General features: G+C 50.0%; 1 protein-coding gene and 1 long non-coding RNA gene across 4 annotated transcripts in view; one reads left to right on the top strand and one right to left on the bottom strand.

Annotated features, from left to right (window-relative positions):
- The window catches only part of RAP1GAP2 (RAP1 GTPase activating protein 2), a 213,227-nt gene that overhangs the window by 9,966 nt on the left and 181,185 nt on the right, over window positions 1-22,076 (bottom strand). The window contains 7 exon segments of the mRNA XM_038548535.1: window positions 6,788-6,844; window positions 6,846-6,923; window positions 8,239-8,325; window positions 8,844-8,915; window positions 14,083-14,238; window positions 16,334-16,463; window positions 18,461-18,561. Of these exon segments, the coding sequence (XP_038404463.1) occupies window positions 6,788-6,844; window positions 6,846-6,923; window positions 8,239-8,325; window positions 8,844-8,915; window positions 14,083-14,238; window positions 16,334-16,463; window positions 18,461-18,561 (681 nt within the window).
- LOC102151528 lies at window positions 1,002-9,379 on the top strand. Of its 3 annotated transcripts, none has more exons than XR_005364785.1 (5): window positions 1,002-1,108; window positions 1,694-1,868; window positions 3,504-3,941; window positions 8,467-8,707; window positions 9,036-9,379. It is a non-coding gene; the product is annotated as an uncharacterized LOC102151528 (long non-coding RNA). The 3 variants fall into 3 exon arrangements; XR_005364783.1 differs by having other exon boundaries at window positions 4,184-8,707; XR_005364784.1 differs by having other exon boundaries at window positions 1,033-1,261; window positions 4,184-8,707.

Below are 22,076 nucleotides of genomic sequence, written 5' to 3'. Positions count from 1 at the left end.
GTCAGGTCTGACACATCCCTGACTCCTCTCCTGCCATTGTCTCAGTTCCAGCACAGGGAGGGACACACGGGAAGCATGCCAAAAGAAGAGTAGCCACATTTATTGAGGACTTGTGATGTGCCAGGCTCTCTGTCAAGAGCTTGAGATGTATTCTCACAATAAGCCCACAGTGTGAATACCTCCATCCCATTTCACAGCTAAGGCTCAGAGAAGATAAGTGACCTGACCAGGGGCACACAGCTAATAGGGGGTAGAACAGAGGATCCAGATATAAATCCTAATGCATGCAAAGATACACAAATGGAGATATCATGAGTTGCTCACATAAAATGCCACCCCCACCATATTCCTTGGTGGCAGCACCACTGTCTTGTCCAATTTCCCCTCTTCCTCCACAGGACAATGATCAGTTTAAGGAGGTCACCTAACCTATTCCCCTGCCAGGGGGGCAGGGGCAGGAGAGGATGTCTTCTGGGAGCTGGGAGGAAAGGTGGTCTCAAGGATTGCCAAAAAAGATGTGACATTCTGTACCTGAACTGTAAGGAGCCACATTGGGGCTGTGAGGGATCAAGCCTGCGGGACAGAGGTGACCAGCCAGGACTGCTGAGGGGACAAGGGAGAGAATCTGGATGCTGAGAGCCACCCTGAGCCATGAGTCACCCTGAGCCTCCTTGTTAGCTGGGCTCGCGGCTTTTCCTTACTGTGGGAGCCGGCTAAGGTTCTCAGAAACCAAGCTTCAGAAAACTGACTCCGGTCAAGCGTATAGATGCAGGAAGCCAATTCAGGAAGGGGGGTCATTTGCAAAGATGACTGCCTTGGAGACTTGCTACTTTTGCAAGGAGGCACAGAGCCCACCAACCTCCTGTCCCTGAAGTCATTGAGCCTCTCCTGTGTGAGTCAAAGATACCACTTGAAGGACATCATCTCTCTCCGTCTCTAACCACAGAATGGCATCGCCTAGCAACAGTTTCCAGCCAGCACATTCTATTCATTCCATCACCCAGAGACAACATTAAGTCATACACCCTTTCAAAAACTGAGAGCAGGAACTGAACTGAGAGTGTGGCACCGCACTGAGGTGTCCCTGGATGAACAGCAATGTTCCCTAGTGAGTCAAGTGCTCCATAAATCTCAACATCATGACATTGTGCTGGTGCCCTTGTGGGTGCCACCGCCACTACTGCTGTCATTAACAATGACGTGTCAGCTAATCGTGCATGTTCTGATGCATTCCTCATAGTCTCTTTCCAAGAAACATGAGGTGTGGTATGATAGGCTCTATCTACTATGAGCTTCATATATATGAACTTACTCCCAACAACCCTGAGATGCAGACAGGACAGGCACTGAGAGAAAAGGTCCCAAATGGCAAATGATTGCCCAAGGTCACACCATGGGTAGGAGGTGGACCCCAACTCAGGCCCCTGCGCTCTAGATGAAAGGGTCCCCAGTATCCCAAAAAGTGGTCCCAACTGAACATATAATTGAACTGGTTGGTAGATTAAAGGATGATTAGAAAGCAGAGGCCCCCAGCCTCTTCTCAAAAGGCTCCAAGGTTGGTGTGAGGGAGGATCTTGTGTCCTCAAATGCCCTTGCCGCTGTCTGAATCAGCAAGAAAAGTCTGAGGAGACAATGGGCTGGTTGGGGATTCCAGGGATATGCAGGGTGGTCATCTGCTGCCTGACACTTACAGGAAGAGGTCTGATTCCTGGTCTTCCCAACGCAACGTATGAACCTCTCTGACACAGAGCCTCCTCATCTGCGCAATGTAGGTGATGGTCCTGCATGAGGACAACAGGAGGCCGCGCGCACTGAATGCCTGGTGGGAAACCTGCTCACTCCGGGCCAGCTTTCTCCCCTGCTCTCAGGTGAGAGACGCGATGGTTGCCTCAAAACCTTAAAGCTTGACTTGGACAAAATAACCCAGCAATATGGTCTAAAGGATTTTACATTTTAATCTGATGAAGAACTGAAAACACTAACCTCAAAGTGGGCAGAAGAGTCCAGGGGAGGGGGGAAGGGCAGAGAAAGGACAGTGTCCCCTCTGCTTGCATCTTCCCAGGGACAGGCTGCTCACTGCTTGCAAAACTGCCTGTTCAGGGGTGAACTGCCCGACCTTTGGAGAGGTCTCCCATGCACTGAGCTGAAGTCTTACCAGCTCTAGGCCTTGCAGTCTTAGGCCAGTCTATTCCCGTATTTCACCCAGCTGTCCTTGTACTGTCTGAGGACACAACTGTCCTGAGTCTCTGCTCCTCCCAGCTAACCACCTCTGCTTCCAGTGTCCTTCCTTGGCCCTGATGGTCACCCAGCCCTCAGCTCAGCTCATGGCTAACCTCTGATCAGGCTCCCCTTTGGAGGGAGAGGGGTAAGAAAAAAGAGGGGGTATCACTTCATTCCAGCAGAGATTTGAGCTATCAGTTAGCATTATGTAGGGGACAGGTCTCTCCTGGGCCAACCACAATCCTTGCTTCCTTATGAGTTTGTGCTCCCTTATGCTTCCAAATGGGTTCTGTGAATTATTTTGTGTGTGTGTGTGTTTTTTTTTTAAGATTTTATTCATTCATTCAAGCAGAGACACAGGCAGAGGGAGAAGCAGGCTCCCTATGGGGAACCTGAATAGGACTTGATTCCAGGACTCTGGGATCACACCCTGAGCCAAAGGCAGGTACTCAACCACTGAGCCACCCAGGTGCCCCAAATTTAAAAAAAAATTGATTTTTTAAAATTTATTTTTATTTATTTATTTGAGAGAGAGAGAGAGTACATGCTCACCCATGAACTGGGGGGAGGGACCGAGGGAGAGGAAGAATAGACTCCCAGCTGAGCAGGAAGCACCGGATCACAACCTGAGCCCAAGGCAGACGCTTAACTGACTGAAACCACCTCCCCCCCGCCCGTGCCCCTGTGAGTTGTTTCAGTTCAACAGACTTAAGGAGACAGAGCAAGGCACGAATACTAAGGGGGGCGTGCCTATCTGCACAGGCAGGCAGTAGAGAGAGGGCTGCCTGGGGAGAGGGATGCTAACTGCCTGCCTCCTGAGATCATTCCTCATCAGGAGGTGTCCTGAGGTACCCTGAGGACTGGAACCAGGCCTCTGTCCCCTTAGCAGGGCAAACAAAGGATGGAGGTTGACAGGAGAGGGAAATACCCTCCACATCTCCATAGACCAGGCTCCAACCATGAGCCACCCAGGCGGCCCTACTGGCAGGTACTTTGCCTGGTGCTCCTCTCCTGCCACTAGGGGTCACAGTATATCGGTGCATTAGCTGTCACCACGCCTCAAAGTTCCCGGAGAAATTCACCTGTAGTTGTCCCTGCGGGCTGTGGTCCCCACTCTGCCACTGGGCCTCTTCCCCTGGTCCTCCAATCCCCCTTCTGTATGAAGAGCTTCACGGAGGGCTGGGCTAGCTCCCTGTTTCTCAAAATGTGGCTCCCGTGTGCTTTGCATACATATCACAGAGCTATATCAAATGGTGTTACTTTTTCTTTTCATTTGATTACAGACCAATACAAATTTCATCAACAGCTGGTAGCAGCTGAGAACAGCATTTGAGAACAATCGTCTGGGGATCAATATTTTTCAAAGGTGAAAAATGCATAGCTCTTTTATAAAGGAAGATATTCTTGCAAGACCAAGAATACCTCCACAGACCCCCACAGCAGCAGGCGTAGGGACTGCATTTTCAAGATACCTACTTATTCCACAGAAATGCTTTTCATTGTGAGTTTCACTGCAAAAGTTTAGTCTCTATAATTGGAAATATGTATATTTTTAGATTATCATCTAAGTGAAAATGCAAAATTTTTAAGTGTTGGTAGAACTGGCAGATTTCTGAGACTATCTCTGAGCACTTGGTTTGAGAAGCAGGTCTGGACATCCATAAACCAACTGTTCTGTTTCTCACGGAAGGAAAGCTTAAATTACAGCCCGTGGAATCGAGGTAAGAAGGGAGAACTATCCTGTGCGGTGGGAGGTTCTGAGCAGCTCACTCTAGGGCAGTGATGGGTCTGCTTCCTGGGAGAGGAAAGGACGGTCCCAAGAGGCAAGGGGATGGGCGGTGGAGACTGTGGTTAGCCCTGGGAATTCTCAACTGTTTCCATGTGAGATGAGACCTTTGACCAGAAGGGGATCAAACATGCAACATTTCTTTCTGGAATCATTTCATGCACCTCTTCTTTCAAGAGGAATCCCACAGAGATCTGGGTGAGGAGCTCCCTGAGGAATACTAGTAATTCTGACACCACAGCACCACCCTAGGGGTGCATGAAGAAACATCAAAATGAGAGGTGGTTTCCTGAGCTGGATCAGACCATAGCCCTGGCCACAGGCACAGCCCAGACATCAGAAACCCCCGGGGCCACCGGGCTCCATGCTGCTGCACCTGGCCTGCCCCCAGCTTTCGCCTCCACAGCCTGGGACCCGAGAGGGTATGGCGGGAGGGACAAGGTAAAAGTGCTGATGCTCCCGACTTGGTGAAGCTCATCATGACGACTTGGTGAAGCTCATCATGACGACTTGGTGAAGCTCATCATGACGATGAGAGCTCTCAAGGCTTACTGTGTGACCACCCTGACAGCCGCTCCCGCACTCCCAGAAGTGCTACCTCAGGGACAGGAGTCACAGAACTCACAAGCAGATCTGTCTTCAGCCCACAAAGACAGAAGGATTAAGGGCTGAAAAGAAAAAGGCTCTGGACTATTGGATCAAAGATGAGTCGCAATGAAGTCTTGAAGCCTCTCCTCTCTAGAAACCCCTTCAGTCAGAGCCACCAGAGTCAAAGGCAGATTGAGAGCTTTTCCTCCAGAGGCAGGGGGCCAGACAAAAGGCCTCAGGCCACCCACCCGCAAGCCCCACAGCCCGCATGAAGCTGCTGGGCTGTTTTATCCCTGGGCACTATAGGCAGTAGCCACAGCCTCCTGGCTTTCCCAGGTTCCAAAAAACTACTGAAATTTGGAAAAAACCAATGGTGAACTTCAAAATATAGAAACTTGCAAAAGTGGAAGCAACACACACTCCATTAAACTCTGCAAACTTTCACGTTATGTGAGCTGGTCCCCCACAGCTGACACTGTGGCTAGATAACATTTCCCGCGGCATACGGGAGCACTGGGATAGGCTTCATATGGCACAGGGGGGAGCCGCACAGCTTGTCCCCTTCCCGGGGCTAGCTGACCTGGTGCCCTCTGTCCCCCCAGACCTTCTTCTCCCTCCGGCCCCTTCCCTCCCCACCTTCTCCCATTTCACCCTGGCGGTCGCTGTCCTGTGGACCTGAAACAGACGCCTGGAGTCTCCCAGCACCTGGGCCAGTGGCTCGGCTCCTCCCGCCTCCCCTGCCTCCTTGAGGAATCCCAGTGGCTGCCCTGCCTGGGGCCAACAGAGCCAGGCCCTGACCGCTGTGGTCTAGCCCGGTGGCCAGGGACAGACCCCAGGCTTGCCCAGGCCAGGCTAGCACGGGTGGAATCTTCACTGAGGCAGGAACCAGAGGCAGGATTGGATAGAACACAGGCTCCGCAGCCCAGCAGATTCGGAGTCAATTTACTTTGTCTCTTTGAGCCTCAATTTCCTCACATGTAAAATGATACCCATAATTCATAAAGTCAAGAATGAATTATTATCCCCATCATAACAGCCTCCTTCACAGGGCACAGAGGGTGCGGTGCGGCCTGAGATGGGACAGTGCGTGTGGGGCTTCCACCCTACCTACCACCAACAGCTGCCGCTCTCACTGAGCATTTACTGTATTCCAGGCAGTGTGCACATTACTAAGCATCAGGTATTATTTTGGTGAACTCCTTCAGCAACTCCAGAGGTCCAATTTATCATCCCTGTGTTGTTGAGGAAAACACCGTAGCTCAGAAACGTTACTGTGCCCAGGATCGCACCAAGCTGCGAGTGCAGCACGGACAGGGCTAACCCTGACCCCACACAGTCTGTTTACCAATCATTCTGCAGCGGGCAGTCCGGCAGAATGTTAACCTAAGAACCAGAAAACCTAAGTTTGTTTCTCTAAGTATGTGTAAGGTTTTGAACAGTGCTGAGGCCTCCCTGGGCCTGTCCCTTTGTGTGTGAGTGGGAATAACAAGAGCCGCCCGGCTGACAGCACAGAACAGCTGCACAGAACAGCACCTGCACAGATCAAGCTAGATGCTGGACATCAGCACTGTGTGGACCACAGAACACTCAGCAAGTGCGTGAGAATAAACCTCTTGCAACTCAAGCCGGCTCAGTGGCTGTCCAAACTCTACTTGAATACTTCTAAGAACACAGAGCTCACTACTTCTTTTAGCAGTTGTTATGGTTAGAAAGTTTTTCCTTTTGCAAGGTCTACAGGGAGTTACTTGCCTGTTACTAGCCCACTGGCCCGGGCCAGGTCCTCCAATGCCCTGTCAGTTGGAAAAACTCACTGCAGTATCACATGCTGGCTGCTAAAGACCCCAAAAGCTGTGTCCCCGCTCTTGTTTTCCGGCCCTGAGCTCCTCATCCTGACACAGAAGGAAGCAGTTGGTCTATACTGGCTCCCCTCCTGCTCCCAGTCCTCTCCCCGTCCCTGCTTCTCAGACTCCTGGGCCAGGAGGAGATGATCTGAATCAAGGAAGGATGTGGAGGATGCCAGAGATGCTGCTGGCTGCTCCGACCACTCATGCTTCCTGAGGTCCCCATCCTCTGCCAACCCTGCCATACTGGCACCTGGGCTCTGGGGGCAGGACCACATGCACCTTGTAGCTCTTGCCTTGCATCCTGCCTCCCCCCATCATGCGCCATGCCAGCCGACTCCTGGGCCTATACCTTAAACGACTCCAGGAATCCTCCATGGCCTCCATTCTCAAACTTGTCCTCTTCAGGGGCCCAGTCCCAGCATAGCCTGCGTGTGGGTGTGAAGCTCATCATGGAGGTTGTCCAGCAGGGCGGCCCGCGTCCGGTCCTGAAAGAAAAGAGGGTAGGGATTACAGAGCTGGCACAGAGGACAGAGATGTGCCCTCTCCCGGGGGGCTTCCAACACCTAACCAATAGCATCCCTGTGACAGTGTGGACCTGAGGCCTCACTGGGTTCCATGCTCACAAATACTGCGGTTAGCAATAAAGCTCTGTGGCCTCTGCTGTCTTCCCCTCCCCTTCTCCTTGGGCCATCCCATGGCTCTACCCTGACTCCCAGTTCAGATCTCCACCTCAAGCTCCACAGCCCTACACCCACCTCTTCTCCATCCAGACAGTGGGCCAGGGCCATGCATACAATGTCCAGGGGGCACCATTCACACACTCCAGCACTAGCCCTGCAGCAGCCCTTGCAGGCCCCTCCAGGTCAGCAGATCCTAATAGACTTCCTTTCCCAATGGCCCCCACGACAGTGAAGAGTCATCCCTTACAAGCAAGCTGTTATCATCTGCCCTAGACTCTTGTAAAAGCTTCCAGCCTGCCACCTTTCCTGCCCTCCTCCATAGGGATCTGTCCTTCTCATCAACACCAGAGTAATCTAATATACAAAGCAAACCAACACTCTAAGTACTTAATTAGCACCTCATCACCTCTTGAGTTCAAAGCCCTTCCTGACCTGCCCCCAACCACACCTCCAGCGGAGTCTCCACCCACCCCCCACATGAGTCCTTCTCTCAGGCCATGTCAAAACCCTCTGGGGCTCCCTCAAAAGTCATGCTCTGATCTGCCTGGCAATGCTTATGCTGTTTTCCATGCCTGGAATAACCCTCCCCAATCTTTCCTCCTGGCAAAAGGCTCATCAAATATCTAGATTCAGCAGCCCAAGGGCCACCTCCTCAGAGAAGCCCTTTCTGAGCACACCCCTGTTCTACATGGGCAGAAGTGGTCATAGCCCCCATGCTGGCCTCCATCATGGCCAAGTGCCCACACTGTGCCACGTTTGTCTCTTAAGTAATGGCTTCTCCCCAGCAGTCCAAAACCTCTGGAAGACAGAAACTGTGTCTCCACACACAGCAGGTGCTCAATAAATGACCAGCATACAAGACTGACTGACTGACTAACTAACTAACTAAATAAATAAATAAATAACTGACCGGCAAATGGTCGGCCAGGCCTAAAGTTTGGCTGGAGTTTCCACAAGAAGAAAGAGTTCCTCTATCAACACAGGGCTGAAGAAAGCTCAGAGGGGTGGGCAAAGACAGTGCTCCTCCCCTAAAGCAGCCCCCAGGAACAGACCCCAGGAGAGGCTGGATAACAAGCAGCCGGGAAGGTAGCAGGAAGACTTCCAAAAACAGAACTCTCACCTCCAGCTTCGCAAACTTGTCTGACTTGCAGCAGGCGTTCTCTGCGTTGGTGAGCTTGGTAAGCAGGAACTCCCTGAACTCTGGGCCCTAGAACAGACGAGAAGCTCTGGGATGCTCCCAGCCCAGCTGTCCCCAAATGGGCTTTCAGCCACAGTAACAGGAAAGCAGAACGGGGCGCCTGGGGAGGGCCCCTACAAGGTCCCCTTCTGACTTTTGGTCACTTTCTAGCCCAGACCAGGACCACCTGGTAAGATGCCTCCTGGTGGAAACCAGCTGTCCCGTTGCTGGGAAGTCAACCCCCAACACACGGTTTCTGTGACAGGAGGGAATTCTTGTCTGAGGCTCCTCAGATGGAGGCATAAGTACAAAACTCTCTTCTAGCAGAAAGACAACCCCAGAGGCAAACGCTCTGACAGAGGGTGCTGTACTGGGCTGGACGGGCAACACGAGGAGGTGGAGAAGACCCCGGGTAAGGAGATTCTCCCAAGCTTGCCAAGGTGCCTCTCGCCCACTCCAGCCACTTCACTCAGACACTGAAACCTGGAGTCTTCTGTAAGAATGGAAAGGAGAGAAAAAAAAAAAAAATGGAAAGGAGAATTTCTTACCTTCTGGAAAACAGGAGGGCTGGGCAGAGGTGGGCCAAAGGCGGGTACATCTTCCCGTGCAGTGACTGAGACCTGAAACAGGGTCTTGGTGTGGGCCAAGGTAGGGGGAGGGGTCCAAGCCGGGGATAACGCACCCCAAGCCCTGGCCCAAGTGATGCCCACCGCTCACAGCAGATCTCTTCCCCTCCCCAGAATGCAAATACGAGGCTCCCGTGAGCCATTACCACCAGCAGGGCCACCTTGCTGGAAGTGGGGCTACAGCGCACAAAGCTATCTACTGTCTCTGCTGCATTCCTGGAGGCCAGAAATCAGTGTGGCAAGATGACTGGACCTAGGGCCCAACTTCTTACTGCTATGCAAGTGCCCAGGGGGCCTCATGTGACTGGATATTCAGACCATGAAAAAGGCCAAGTGGGCAGCCCCGGTGGCGCAGCGGTTTAGTGCCACCTGCAGCCCGGGGCGTGATCCTGGAGACCCTGGATCAAGTCCCACGTCAGGCTCTCTGCATGGAGCCTGCTTCTCCCTCTGCCTGTGTCTCTGCCTCTCATTCTCTCTCTCTGTCTCTATGAATAAATAAATAAAATCTTTAAAAAATATTAAAAAAAAAAAAAAGAAAAAGGCCAAGTGAGCATTGTTAGCCCTGTTTTACTGGTGAGGAAACACGTGCCCAGAGACTGAGAGCCATCTCCCCACAAGCACACAGGTGATTAGCCACAGAGATGGTCAGAGAATCCAGACCTCCTGACCCTGCCCTGGGGTTTGTTTCCCACAACACTGACTCCCAAATGTGGTCACACATCAGAATCACTTCAAGGGTTTCAAAAATAAATCCCGACTGCATGGGCTCTACCCCAAACCTACTGAATCATAAGCTCTGAGGTGGAGCCCAGGAATCTGCAACTGTTAAATGCTCCTCAGAGCTTTTGTGTGGTTGGTGGAGCCCTGGCCCCAAGCATAGGCTCAGACCGTCCAGGTGAGGCTTGAACTAACAGAGCACCAGAGCCCAGGCTGAGAACTGTGGGTGAGAGGACATGAAGCTGCTTTGCACAGGGCGACCCAGGCTCCAGGTGGGTGTATGCGGCTGGCCAGCCTGGGAAAGCACAAGCTAACAGAGTGAGAGCACCCAGGTGCTCTGTGTGGGGGCCTCCCAGGCTCAGGACAGACCCCACAAGTCCGGCTGCTGTCCCCGTGTGGAGGTGCCCTGGTTTCACCTGTTCTCAACCCACGAGACCACAGACCTCTCTGGAGACTGTGCCCTCTCCCTTCCCTAGACGGCCACTGACGTAAGCCTGGCCCTGGCCTGCTGCCAGCCTCCCTGGCCTGTGAAGTAGGGCAGATGCAGACAGTCTGCCAGACCGGGCAAGCGGGCAGCTCGGGAGCCAGGCCAAGGGAAGGTCCTGCCAGGGTCTGGGAGGAAACAGTGGGAGAGAGCTGGTCAGTGCGGCTTTCTCTCCCCAAGCTCAAGGCTGTCTACATGCCCAGAATTAGGAAATGGTATGTGTTCAGCTGACAAGATTTCTGGCTGGTTCTAGCTGCCAAACAGCCCCACCACCACCACCCACTGCACACAGGAATCTGGGGAGGGCTGGTAGGAAGGAACCTGGGAGGAGGCCAGAGCTCAGGCCTCTGCCCTCTTGCCAGCCCAGTGGCCCTCCTTCTCCAGCTTGCACTACAGTGGTCTGTGCTAACCAGGTAAGGAGCTTCAGACATGCCCTCCCACCCACTGAGTCTCCCAACTAGATGAGCCCACCACAGAGGCCATGTCAGGAAAGCAGAGGACAGGATCCTTCCTGGTGACAGTCATGTATCTTCTATTCCCACAGTGTTCCCTCTCCTGACCCCTTTCCAACGCAGTGCCAGTTCTTCGCAGCTCCCTCCTCTCGAGGACAAGTGGGTTGCCGGGCCAGCAGCAGAAGATGCCAGAACACAACCCCACCTCCCAGTTTTCTAAGTTCACTGCAGGCCTCCCAGCAGGGGGCAGGGCAGGGCTGAGGAAGAGGCCTGAACACAGGAGCAGGCTTGGGGCTTGGGGCAACAGAGTAAAAGGATATGCCAGGGAGGTGGGGAGCCTCCAAGCACTCCAAACCTGAGATGCCACAGCCAAGTATGGCCTAGAAGCCTTAGAGAAATGAGCCAGGTGCTCAAGCACCAGATCAGCGGTGAGGGGTTCTGCTGTGTGCTTCGCACTGGGTTCCCAACACCTCTGCAGAATTTCAGGAATCAGGGGCAGGGTGGCCTCAGACAGGAAGAGGAGGGGGTCTGGGTGATGGTTCAGCTGGAGTTCCCTTCCAATCTGGCAGGGGACAAAATTCATGTCTGAAAAATAACCCGATGTAACATTTTATGTACACCTGAATTTTAGAGCCAAGTTCCCGCCTGCTGGGACGGCTCAGTGATGCCGACCACAGGTGGACCTGGACAAAGATTCTGGCTCCATCCCTTCTGGGCTCTGTGGCCTGGGGCCTTAAGTAACTTAAGCTCTGAGCCTCAATTTCCTCCCTGTAAAATAGGGCTAACGAGAGACCCTGCCTGACCAGGGTCTAGGGAAGACTCAAGAAGACTATGCTTCTAAGGGCCCAGCACAGTGCCTGGTAGGGAGCCAGTGCCTGAAGAGGGGTAACCTACTACCTGGCGCTTTGGGTTTTTTACTTTCCCTGCTGACCTGCCTGATAAAGGACACCTAAACTATTTCAGAGTTCCTCTAAATCACTTCCTAATCTCTCCCTCACACACATAGCTCCCCCTTCCTCAATACCCCTGCCCTAGCTCCGCTTTCCCACCTGCAGTACGTCAGGGCTGGAAGAACCCAGAGGCTGTCAAGTCCAACTTCCTCATTTCACACAAGTGGAAGCTGTGGTCCAGAGAAGGAAGAAACTGGCCCAAGGCCACACAGCAGTCAGAGGCAGGGCCAGGACCAAAACCCCCAGCTCCTGAGCCTCTTGGTCTGGGGGCCTTTCCTGCACATTCCTGCCCTGTCCCCCCCTTTCTTCTTCTTTCCTGTTTCTCCTCCCCAGTGGGGGCTCCTGGGCATATCTCAGCCTCTTCTGCCACAGCCTCTGGGAGTCTGTAGAGGTCAGTGAAGGTCTCATTTCACCCTGAATCCTCTGAGGAACTGGATCAGGTCCTCCTCTGTCTTCTCAGCACCTGTGGTGCTGCTGGGAACATGAAAGGACAGAGCTTAAGGAAGTGCCTTGGAAGGCCAGCCTCCCTGCACTCTGCACCCCTGGCCCCTACTCGCAGATCTTGCCTTTTTGGCCTGGCTGTTTGCCTGGCAGGCGGGCCACACAGTCCCACAGCCTTGGGACAGTCTGGCTCTTCCTGTGGGCCCTGCTTCTCTGCTATTGCCATCCTCTCTGAGAATAGTGCTTTGCCCCGGACCATGGGCTAGGGCTGGGAAGACTTGGTAAAGACTTCTAGCATCAAAGCTTGAGGTGAGGTGCTGCTTTTTTGGGACTTCTGTATTTCTCACTCTACAAAGCTCTTGGGAGAGTAGAGAAGCCAGTTAGCTGAGGTCCATTTCCTATTGGGATAGAAAAACCAATACTACACGTCAGGAGGCCCCATTCTGCCTCAGAGGCCCAGCAGACAAGCTGCACGTTCGCACAAGACTGCCTGCCAGGGTCCTCCCACCACACAGCTTTACCTCAAAGCTCCCACTCAGTGGCTCTCAGCCTCGACCAGCTGTGAAAACAGCCAGTGGGCTGTCTGAGTGGTCCAACGGCTAAACCACTCAATGGTCCTCTCTCCCTCCTCGGAGGCTGGTTCCCTATGTCACCTCCACAGACCCCACCCCTCGCACATTGCCTGTTATACAGGAGGCACTGAATGAATGAATAAACTTGCTTCCATCGACAACTCAAGCAGCTGTTTTAAGTGAGTGCCCATTTTGGTCTAGGAAGGTGGGTCATCAAGGAAATGCCCAAGCCATGGCTCTTCCAACTTCTTGGCTGAAATTGCTCAGTGACAGAGGAGCATGAATGTGACTGTCCGAATATGAAAGAATCAGCTTGTCTCACAGCAGAGTGCGGGGTTTTGTTTGTAGTCTCATATTTAATTTTAAAGTTGACGTGAATTAGGCATTTAAAATGTGTGGATTTCTACCGATATGATGATTACATGCATCATTTTCTCTTCCTAAATCTTCAAGCAAAGTTGATACTTCAGGAAGCATTAGGACTTCAGGAGTCCTTAGAACCAGCACTGGCCCAAGTTATGACATTTTCAGGTCTCCCAATTTCTCATTAGCAATGACAGGCTCATTTCCTTGTTAGACTGGTGGTTCCTAACACTGTGAGGAGCAGAGGGGCCCTCTGAGAATTTGAGCTTCGGTTTCTCTCCCCCTAAAACACAAAGTATCACATAAACTCACCATTTTACGCATAAACAAGTTTGCATATCAACATTTTGCATATATCCACAAGGGATTCAAAGACTAACCCACCTCAAAGACCCTGCCTCAGTCTATCTCCCTTGGATCCCACACCCCCCAACACCACTGAGATAGGGAGAAGCTGTTGCGCAAGAGGTCAGAACTGTTTCCTACGGAGAAGAGAAAGAAAAGGCTGATGGTACCACCATCAGGAACGGGCCAGGTGAGAGCTGCTGGGGTTTTTCTGCATTAGGGAGGACACTGAGCCATTCTGGAAGACCACTTACTGATCTGGAGGCTTGGACTCAGCTGCTTGCAACCCCACCTCTGTGGGAATCTTCAAATAAAGATCTATCATTTCTTCCAGAACAGCTAAACCAGCAGGACGCACTCCAGGCCAGGGCCTACCGGGCCCCATGCCCTCCACAGTTCTCACCACCAACATTTCTTTTACATTTTTTCCCTTTGTTACCATCCTTCTTCCTCTCGCTGTCCTAGCAGTCCCCCCGCCACCCACCCCCTTCTCTTCTTTTATTGCTCTCCCCTGGCTCTGCCTAAGTCCAGCCAATGGCATCACCAGATTCCAAACAGAGGCACCAGGAGTTTCTAAATCCTTGAATCAGATGCTGCTGAACCTGGAGGCAGCCAGAAAGATGAGATGACTTCAGAAGGTACCTTCCAACAAGAGTCCAGCTCCCAAATCCCAGAACTTGGGCCTTCAGAACATTGGTCACACCAACACTAGGAGCACCATCTCGGAGAATGACCTGAGGAGCCACCGAGCACTAGTGGTCCCTGACATTACTAAATCCAGAATATGTGGAGAGATGCCTGGGCCTACCACTTCCCCCACCGAATCGTTTTCCTCACCTTGTAGGACGGGGTCTCTGTGCCTGAGTTCTCGGCCTGCACAACGATGTAGGCGTGTAAGAAGTTGGAAGCAATCATATCAGGGACGAATGGTGTGTTTTCTTCTTGGAAGATGATGGCCACAATGTCATTCCCAATGTGTCTCTTTCTCTGGAGCTAAACAGAAAGCGGGCCATTGTTATAAGCCAGCTAGGAACATCCTGAAAACAGAATAGATCTATGCAGGAAATTTCTCCTAATTCTATCTTTATTCTATCCTGAAACTCTGAGACCTAGCCCTTCAAGGGAGTTTTCCTCAGGCTTTAGAAACCATCAAAAAGAAAAACATGGGGAAGACACTTAATATGTTAGGTAGAGGCTAGCAAGCACGTTACCAAGCTCTATAGCATGCAGAGCCCTGACTCAGGACTCAGGGAGAATAGTTAAAAGGTGAGGGACAGGTTTTGCCCTGGTAAAGCCAGTAATGGATCCAGAAGAGACACAAACACAGGTGAAGCTACCTGAGAACAGAAAGAAAGGCACCAGCCAGCATGTGCTAAATCAGCTGCCCCACACGAAGTGTCTGGCCCTCTGGGGGCAGAGAGGAGAGTAAAATCAGAGGCCTGGTGCTAATCTGAGAAGGCTTCCTGGAAAAGGAGATGGGAGTAGGGGGTGGGCAGAGCTTGATGGAAATGTGGATAAGCCAGATGAGCGGGCAGATGATTCTACACCAGAGGGAAGGAGAGCCACACTCAGAGAAGGAGGGCAACTTGGCTTGGCAGAGGTCACAGGAGAGAAACCCAAGCCTGATTCTGTGTCCCAAACTGGGCCAGGTGCTTTCACAGGTGATCTGGATCACCAAGCACTACCATGGTGCATCAGGACCCATGCTGTGCTGTATTCACACACAGGACTTCCAATCCTGGGGCCCTCCTGTACATGGAGCTCTGGCTGGGTGCTCACCTTCAGATTTGTTCCTTTATTAGGCACCTAAGGCATGCAGGCCCTATGTTTCACATCAGTCCTATTTCCAGAGCACTGCTATACAGATTGAGCCCCATGCTGGGTGCTTTTACACAAACTGTAAAAGTTATCCCCCTCTTCCTCCCCTTTCTTGGGAGGAGAAAATTAATATTTATTCAGTCTTTTGCAGAGAGCCAAGCCCTGTGTACTTCCCACTGAATACAAGGGAGACTGAAAGAGAGCCCCAGGCTGGGGCATAGGGCAAGGAGGCTATGAGGGATAGAGACGAAAGTGAGATGTGGGGAGAAAACCTACTTTAGATTCAAAAGGAATCCTGCTCCCATTTGTTTCTGGAACATTCAGTGGTTATTTTAGAGCCAAATCACAGTCTCATTTGCCAATTTCCTTTTTCCCTAAGAAGCCAGGCACTATGTTTACAGTATTACATCTGTGCTCCCTCCTCAGATCTCTGCTCAGAGAGGAATGGGTCAGAGTCTGGTGGAGAGCCTACCTTCCTTTCTGAGTTTCCTAGAGACTGAAACAGCACAAAGAGTGGGAGGGGGCAGATGGTGCAACAGCCAGGCCTCCGCTGCTGGTCTCAGGGCTCACAGAGAGAAGAGCCAGGCCGCCCTGGGGACACGCCACTCAGAAGCAGCAAATGAGGGAGGGCAGAAAATGCTGGATGCAGAGGTCTCACCCAGGTTCCCTGCTTGTGATAAAGACCAAATTCCTGCCCACGAGCAGGTGTGGTGAGAGATGAGGCCAAGCAAACTAGAAAGGCTAGGAGGCGGGGCTATGTCTGGGGCAATGATCACTGTCGGGGGGGGGGGGGGGGCCTGCCGCCTATTGCTGAGGCAGGAGAGAAGCCTGCCACCAACCAGCCACTGTACTGAGCCCTACAGTCAGAACCTTCTGTGATGCCTACAACAATCCTCTGACTCATGAGGAACATGAGGCCACAGGGTTAACCAGCTTGTCGGGGGTCACATATCCTTGAGAGCAGAGCTGGCGTCAAGCTGCTCTCTGCAAATTCCATCATGTCCCCCTCACCACCACCCTACATGAGCACTGCTGGAGCTTGAGTGTGCTCCAGCAGGGCACTTGGGCTCTGCTCCCAGCTCTGCCCCTAATCAACCGGGACACAGTCTTCTAACCACACTGAGCCACCTGGGTGAGATAACAATGGAACAGACTGGCCTCCGGATCATGAAAAGATGGAGGGGGCTGCAGCCCCTCAACTATCTGAGACCAGAAGCAGGCTTTCACCTCACACGCCCCACACACCCAAAGCCCTCCTGAGCCAGGTTACCTGCTGGGCGTCTCCCTCGGTGAACGGCAGCTTTGTGGAGACGTGAAACATGATCTCCCTGTCCCGGAATACCGTGTACACGGATTCCACCCCCGTCTGTCCGTGGGTCACGTCCAGGCCTCCTCGGAAACTGTCAGTAAAACAGGGCAAGAGCAGGAGGGAGAGACTGTGAGGAGAAATGGGCTATGTGGCGCAACCTTCCGAGGATACAAGGGCGGGAGAAGGAATGAGAAGACACGGAAGAGCCAGACACAGAGAATAATGATGTATGTGATGCAGGCAGGTCTGTGCTTCAGCACACACAAGCTCCAGAGTCCTGCCCATTAGTCTATTATTTAAGAGACAGAGGCAGGACATCCACAGGGTCAGTGGGAAGGGAAGTCACCCACCTACAATCCCAGACAAATGCTGTCCCAGGTGCCCGTGGTCTCCATGGCTGGGCATAAGCCTTTTCTCCCTGCAAGGCCATGTCTAAGTCCTCAGCCCAGAACCAGGGCAACCAGCCATCCTGTCGGGAGCATCCAGAGTCAGCCTGAACAGGTGACAAATGCTGGATTTCCACCCAGCCAGTCCCGGAAATGGAGACCCCACCAGAGCAGCACCCAACCTAGTGGTATCCAAGGAGCCCCTCTCCAGTTATATCCTCGAAGGCAGGAAAGAAAAGTACTAAGAAACTGGGTGGGCTTCCAGGAGCCACCCCTTCTTCCTTAATAGACATGTGGCTCCTGGCCATAGATCACATTCTTCAGCAGGGGGAGGAGGTTGCAGGTTCCTTTAAGAAAATGAAATAAAGCAGACCATGGATGTCAGTCCCCACATATGCTGTAATACAAACCAGAAAATGTGCTCAGGCGGGCATGGCGGGAAGTTCACTGGGCCAGGGGTCAGGCAATCCAGGAGACCTTGGGCACGTGACTTAATCTGCCTAGGCCCCAGTATCCCTTCAATAAAGGGCTAGAAGCCCATGATCTCTGGGGTCTTCCTGGTTTGAAGAGGCTTTATTTCATCTATTCTAAGGCACACCTTTTCTCACATCTTAACATCTCTGAAATCAGGATGCACCTCAGAGTCGATGGAAGGTGGCATAGGAAAAACAGTAATGCAAGGATCGCTGTGCTCACTCCACATGGGGCACCAGCACGGCTGCTTTGCATGTGTGATCTACATTATTCTCTTAACAACTTGGCAGCATCAGAAGTATTTCTCCCTCCCTTTTACAGCTGAGGAAACTGGGGCTTTCAGAGGTGAAGTCACCGTTCAAAATCATGGAGCCAGTAAGTGGTGGAGGTGGGATTTGTAGCCATGTGTGATTGACTCCAGATGGCAGTGGTGACCTTGTTGGGGGAGGAAGACAGAGGAAGAGGTGGGTAAAGAAGAGAAATAGAAGGGAAGAGAGTGGAGGAAGAAAGTAATCACTGAGCACCTACTATCCCCCCAGGCCCAGAGCTGGGTGCTTTCGCACGTGATAGGAGATCCTGCTAATCTGGATGCTGTAGAGGGGGATTCTCGGAGCTCAGCTGTGAGCCAGCCATGAAGACCAGAGCAGGCTGGCCAGGTCTGAAGGCCCTGCTCAAATGCTACCTTTGTCGAAGGAAAAGCACAGGCCATAGTTTTCCAAGCTATAGCCCCAATATTCTTTCTTTCCACTTAGAGAACCAGAGACTACTACATAGATTCCTGCCAGAGGGGGGAAAAAAGATTCCTGCCAGGGAGATTACTATATTTCTGTCAACTCTTAATTACCCATTCTTTTTGGGTATTACCCAAAATGGGCCACTTCCCCCCAAACTGCACAGGGTCCTCCTTCCTGAAGGCCTGGCAGGTGAGTGACAGAGGAAGGAGGATTCATTTCACTCTTGGTCTGAGTCAAACCTGGGATGGAGCAGTTTCATCATGCATCAGATGGCCAAATCAGTGCTGTTCGCATAACCTGCCATTCTGGATCATCCCCCATCTCACCTGCTTCCTTAAGAATGCATTTAGATGTGGATCCCTTGCTGAAAAATCCCATGCGTCTTGTGTGTTTTTTTACCTCTCACATATGCCTGACACTCAGCTGCTCCCCAGATCCCTTACTCCGGGCTTTCATCAATGAGGCTGGAGTCATCTCTCTTTGTTGATACCCACCCTTTGAAGTCCTGCAGTGTGATCGTGTCTCCCAACAGGTCTAAGAACTCCTTGAAAGCTGGGCTCTCCTCATTGTTCCCAAACAGCTCTTCCTCCAGGGTCTGAAAGAGAAACAGAACCAGGGGTAAGAATTAGAAAAGCCTTCTTGATGCCAATGGAAGGAATATGGTTGACCAGCTACCTGATCATTTCCTTCCTTTTTCCCCACCCCTCAGCACATTTGTGAGCCAGTGTCTCTGGTTGACTGAAGAAGAACAAAAAGAAGCTCACTCAGCAGAGCTGGAATTTCAGGGCTAGTTAATGAGGACTTTCTATCTCAACAAAGCCTGCTGGTCAGTACAAAAGACAAAGCTGAAGCAAGAGTTCTTAGACTTGATACCAAAAACCAATCCATAAGTGAAAAATTAGTCGGACTTCTGACAAAGGACTAGTATCTAGAATATATAAAGAACTCCCAAACTCAGTAGTAATCAAAATTATAATGAGATACCACTTCACACCCCTGGGGCGGCTATAATCAAAAAGAAAGACAAGAACTGATAGTAAGGAGCACGTGGGTGGCTCAGTCGGTTGAGCATGTGACTCTTCATTTCAGCTCAGGTCATGATCTCAGGGTCCTGGGATAGAACACCGCTCAGTGGAGAGTCTACTTAAGGATTTCTCTCCCTCTGCCCCTCCCCCCACTTGCTCACGCTCTCACTCTCTTAAAAAAAAATACATCTTTAAAAAAAAAAGAACTGATGGTGAGGACACAGAAAAGTCAGAAGCCTCATACACTGCTGGTGAGAATGTAAAATGGTGCTGTCTCTTTGGAAAACAGTCTGGCAGTTCTTCAAAAGGCTAAGCATAGAGTTACCATATGGCCCAGCAATTCCACTCCTAAGAATATATCCAAGAAAAATGAAAACATAAGTCCACAAAAAAACTTGCACATGAATGTTAATAGCAGCATTATTCATAATAGCCCAAAAGTGGAAACACCAGAATGTCCATCAACTGAAAAGTGGATAAACGAGATGTGGTATGTCCATACAATATATAATTCTGCCATCAGAAGAATGTAGGCCTGACTCATGCTACAACATGGATGAACCTTGAAAACATGCTAAGCAAAAGAAACTAGACATAGAAGACCACATATTATGATTGCATTTATATGAAGTATCCAGAACAGCCAAATCTGTACAGACAGAAAGTAGATTTGTGATGACAGGAGCTGGAGATAATGGTGACAGAGTGACTGCTAATGGGTATGGAGTTTCTTTTGAGATTGATGAAAATTTTCTGGAGTTAAGATCGTGGTGATGGTTTCATAGCTCTGTGAATATACTTCAAACCACTGAACTGCACACTTTATTGAGATAGAATTCTCAAACTGTTATGAGTAGTATTATATGTGAGTTACACCTCAATAAAGCTGTTATAAAAAGTTTTTGAACAATTTAAAAAAACAATTAGAAAATGGTCAAGAGAGTCAGTGGAACATGTGACTCTTGATCTCAGGGTTGTAAGTTTGAGTCCTATATTGGGTATAGAAATTACTTAAAAAATAAAATCTTAAAAAGAAGAAAGAGAAAATGGTTAAAGGCTATAAGCAGTCATTCCACCCAAAGAGATATATACAGATGGCAAATAAGCACGTGAAAAGATGTTCAACATCATGAGCCACCATTAGAAAAATGCAAATTAAAACCATACTGCAAAAAATTAAAATTAAAAATAAAACCATACTGAGACATTACCACACATCTATCACAATGGTTAAAATTAAAAAATAGTAACAACACCAAATGCTGGTAAGGATGTAGAAGAAATGGATTACATATACATTGTTGGTAGGAATGCAAAATGGAACAACCACTCTAAAAAACAGTTCAGCAGCTTTTTACAAAACTGAACATGTAATCACCATATAACCCAGCATATGCTCCTCGGCATTTACCCCAGAGAAATGAAAACTTATGTTCACACAAAAACCTATATACAAATGTTCATAACAGCTTTATTCATAATAGCCCCAAACTAGAAACCATCCAGATATCCCTCAAAGGGTAACTACTAAAACAGATATTTATACCATGGAATACTACACAGCCATGAAAATAAATGAATCCTACTGATATACTTAAGAAGTTGGTTGAACCTCCCTGAATGGGGAAAAGAGCCAATACCCAAAGGTTATAAAGTATATGATTCCATTTATTAAATGACAGAATTTTAAAAAGTGGAGACTACATTAGTGATTGCCAGGACTCAGGGACTGGAGGTAGAAGGGATGATAGAGGCAAGAGGAAAGGCTGGCACAGTTATGGAAGGGCCACACAAGGGATTCTTGTCTTGGTGGACATCTTCTGTATTTTGACTATGAAGTTTACACATGTAATAAAATTATATACAATAAAACACACACACACACACACACACACACACACAGTCACATGTGAAACTGGGAAAGTCTGAATAAGATCTGAGGACTGTATCAGTGTCAATCAATATCCTGGCTGTAATACTGCACTATAGTTTTATAAGACATTACCTTTGAGGAAAATTGGGTAAAGAGTACACAAGACCTCTCTGTATTACTTCTTATAACTGCATGCCAATCTACAAATACCTAGAAATTAAAAGTCTAATAATTAAAAAAAAAGTAGAAAGCAAAGCTGGAAACAGTAGTAAACTCTACACTTATGACAAGCTTGAAACACTGTGGGGCCTTGTCCAATCTGCAGGCTCTGCCCACTGTGGCAGGACCAGCAAACAGTGATGACTACAGACATCCACAGATGGCACTCAGCAGCTGCATATGACACAGGACATACCCCAGTATACACAATCACTTCAAGGAGAAAGTCTTTAATAGGTGACTCTCTAGTATCTTCCCAATACCTGCCTTATAACAAAAAGAGCAGATCCCAGGTTCTATGCCTTCAACAGGGAACAGAATCTAGCTAGACTTCAACAACTTTACCCTTTTTTATAGTATTACTGTTTAGAATTACCTGCATTTCATGTAAGGGATACTAATTTTCTAATTAGAGTAGTGATACAAAATTTCCTTTAAACAATGAAAACTTTTTAAAGAAAATGTTAGGTGGTTAATAATAGTATAGATGTGATAAAAAGTAACAGAGGCATATGGTAGAAAATACGATCTTGGATGTCATTTGTGACTGACTGAAGTTTAGGAGACACAGCTCCCTAGCAGGGGTCAGCAAATTATGGCCCATGGGCCACATCCAGCCTGCTGCTTTATAAATAAAGTTTTACTGGAACACAGCCAAGACAATTCATTTAGTTTTGTCTTTGGCTGCTTTTGCACTCCAAAGACAGGCTTGGGTAGTTACAACAGAGACAGTATGGCTCATGACATCTAAAATATTAACTATCCAGCCCTTTACAGAAAGTGTGCTGATTCCTAATGTATAGCGTGCCACAAAGGCATGACAACTCTGGCCCACCAGGCTGTTTACCCCAGGTCATGAGGCTAGAGTGTGGGAGAACAGCTGCTTCTGGGTAATGTGCATCTTCCACTGGGAAACAAATTCAGCTTACTCACTGGGGTGTGCCTCTCTCTAGGATTTACACCCAGCCAGGTATTAGCCTGGCTTGCCTTTAT

Source organism: Canis lupus, chromosome 9 (assembly GCF_011100685.1).
Source record: "Canis lupus familiaris isolate Mischka breed German Shepherd chromosome 9, alternate assembly UU_Cfam_GSD_1.0, whole genome shotgun sequence".
NCBI lineage: Eukaryota > Metazoa > Chordata > Mammalia > Carnivora > Canidae > Canis > Canis lupus.
The sequence above is the reverse complement of the archived record's forward strand: the minus strand, read 5'-3'. Positions and strand labels throughout refer to the sequence as shown.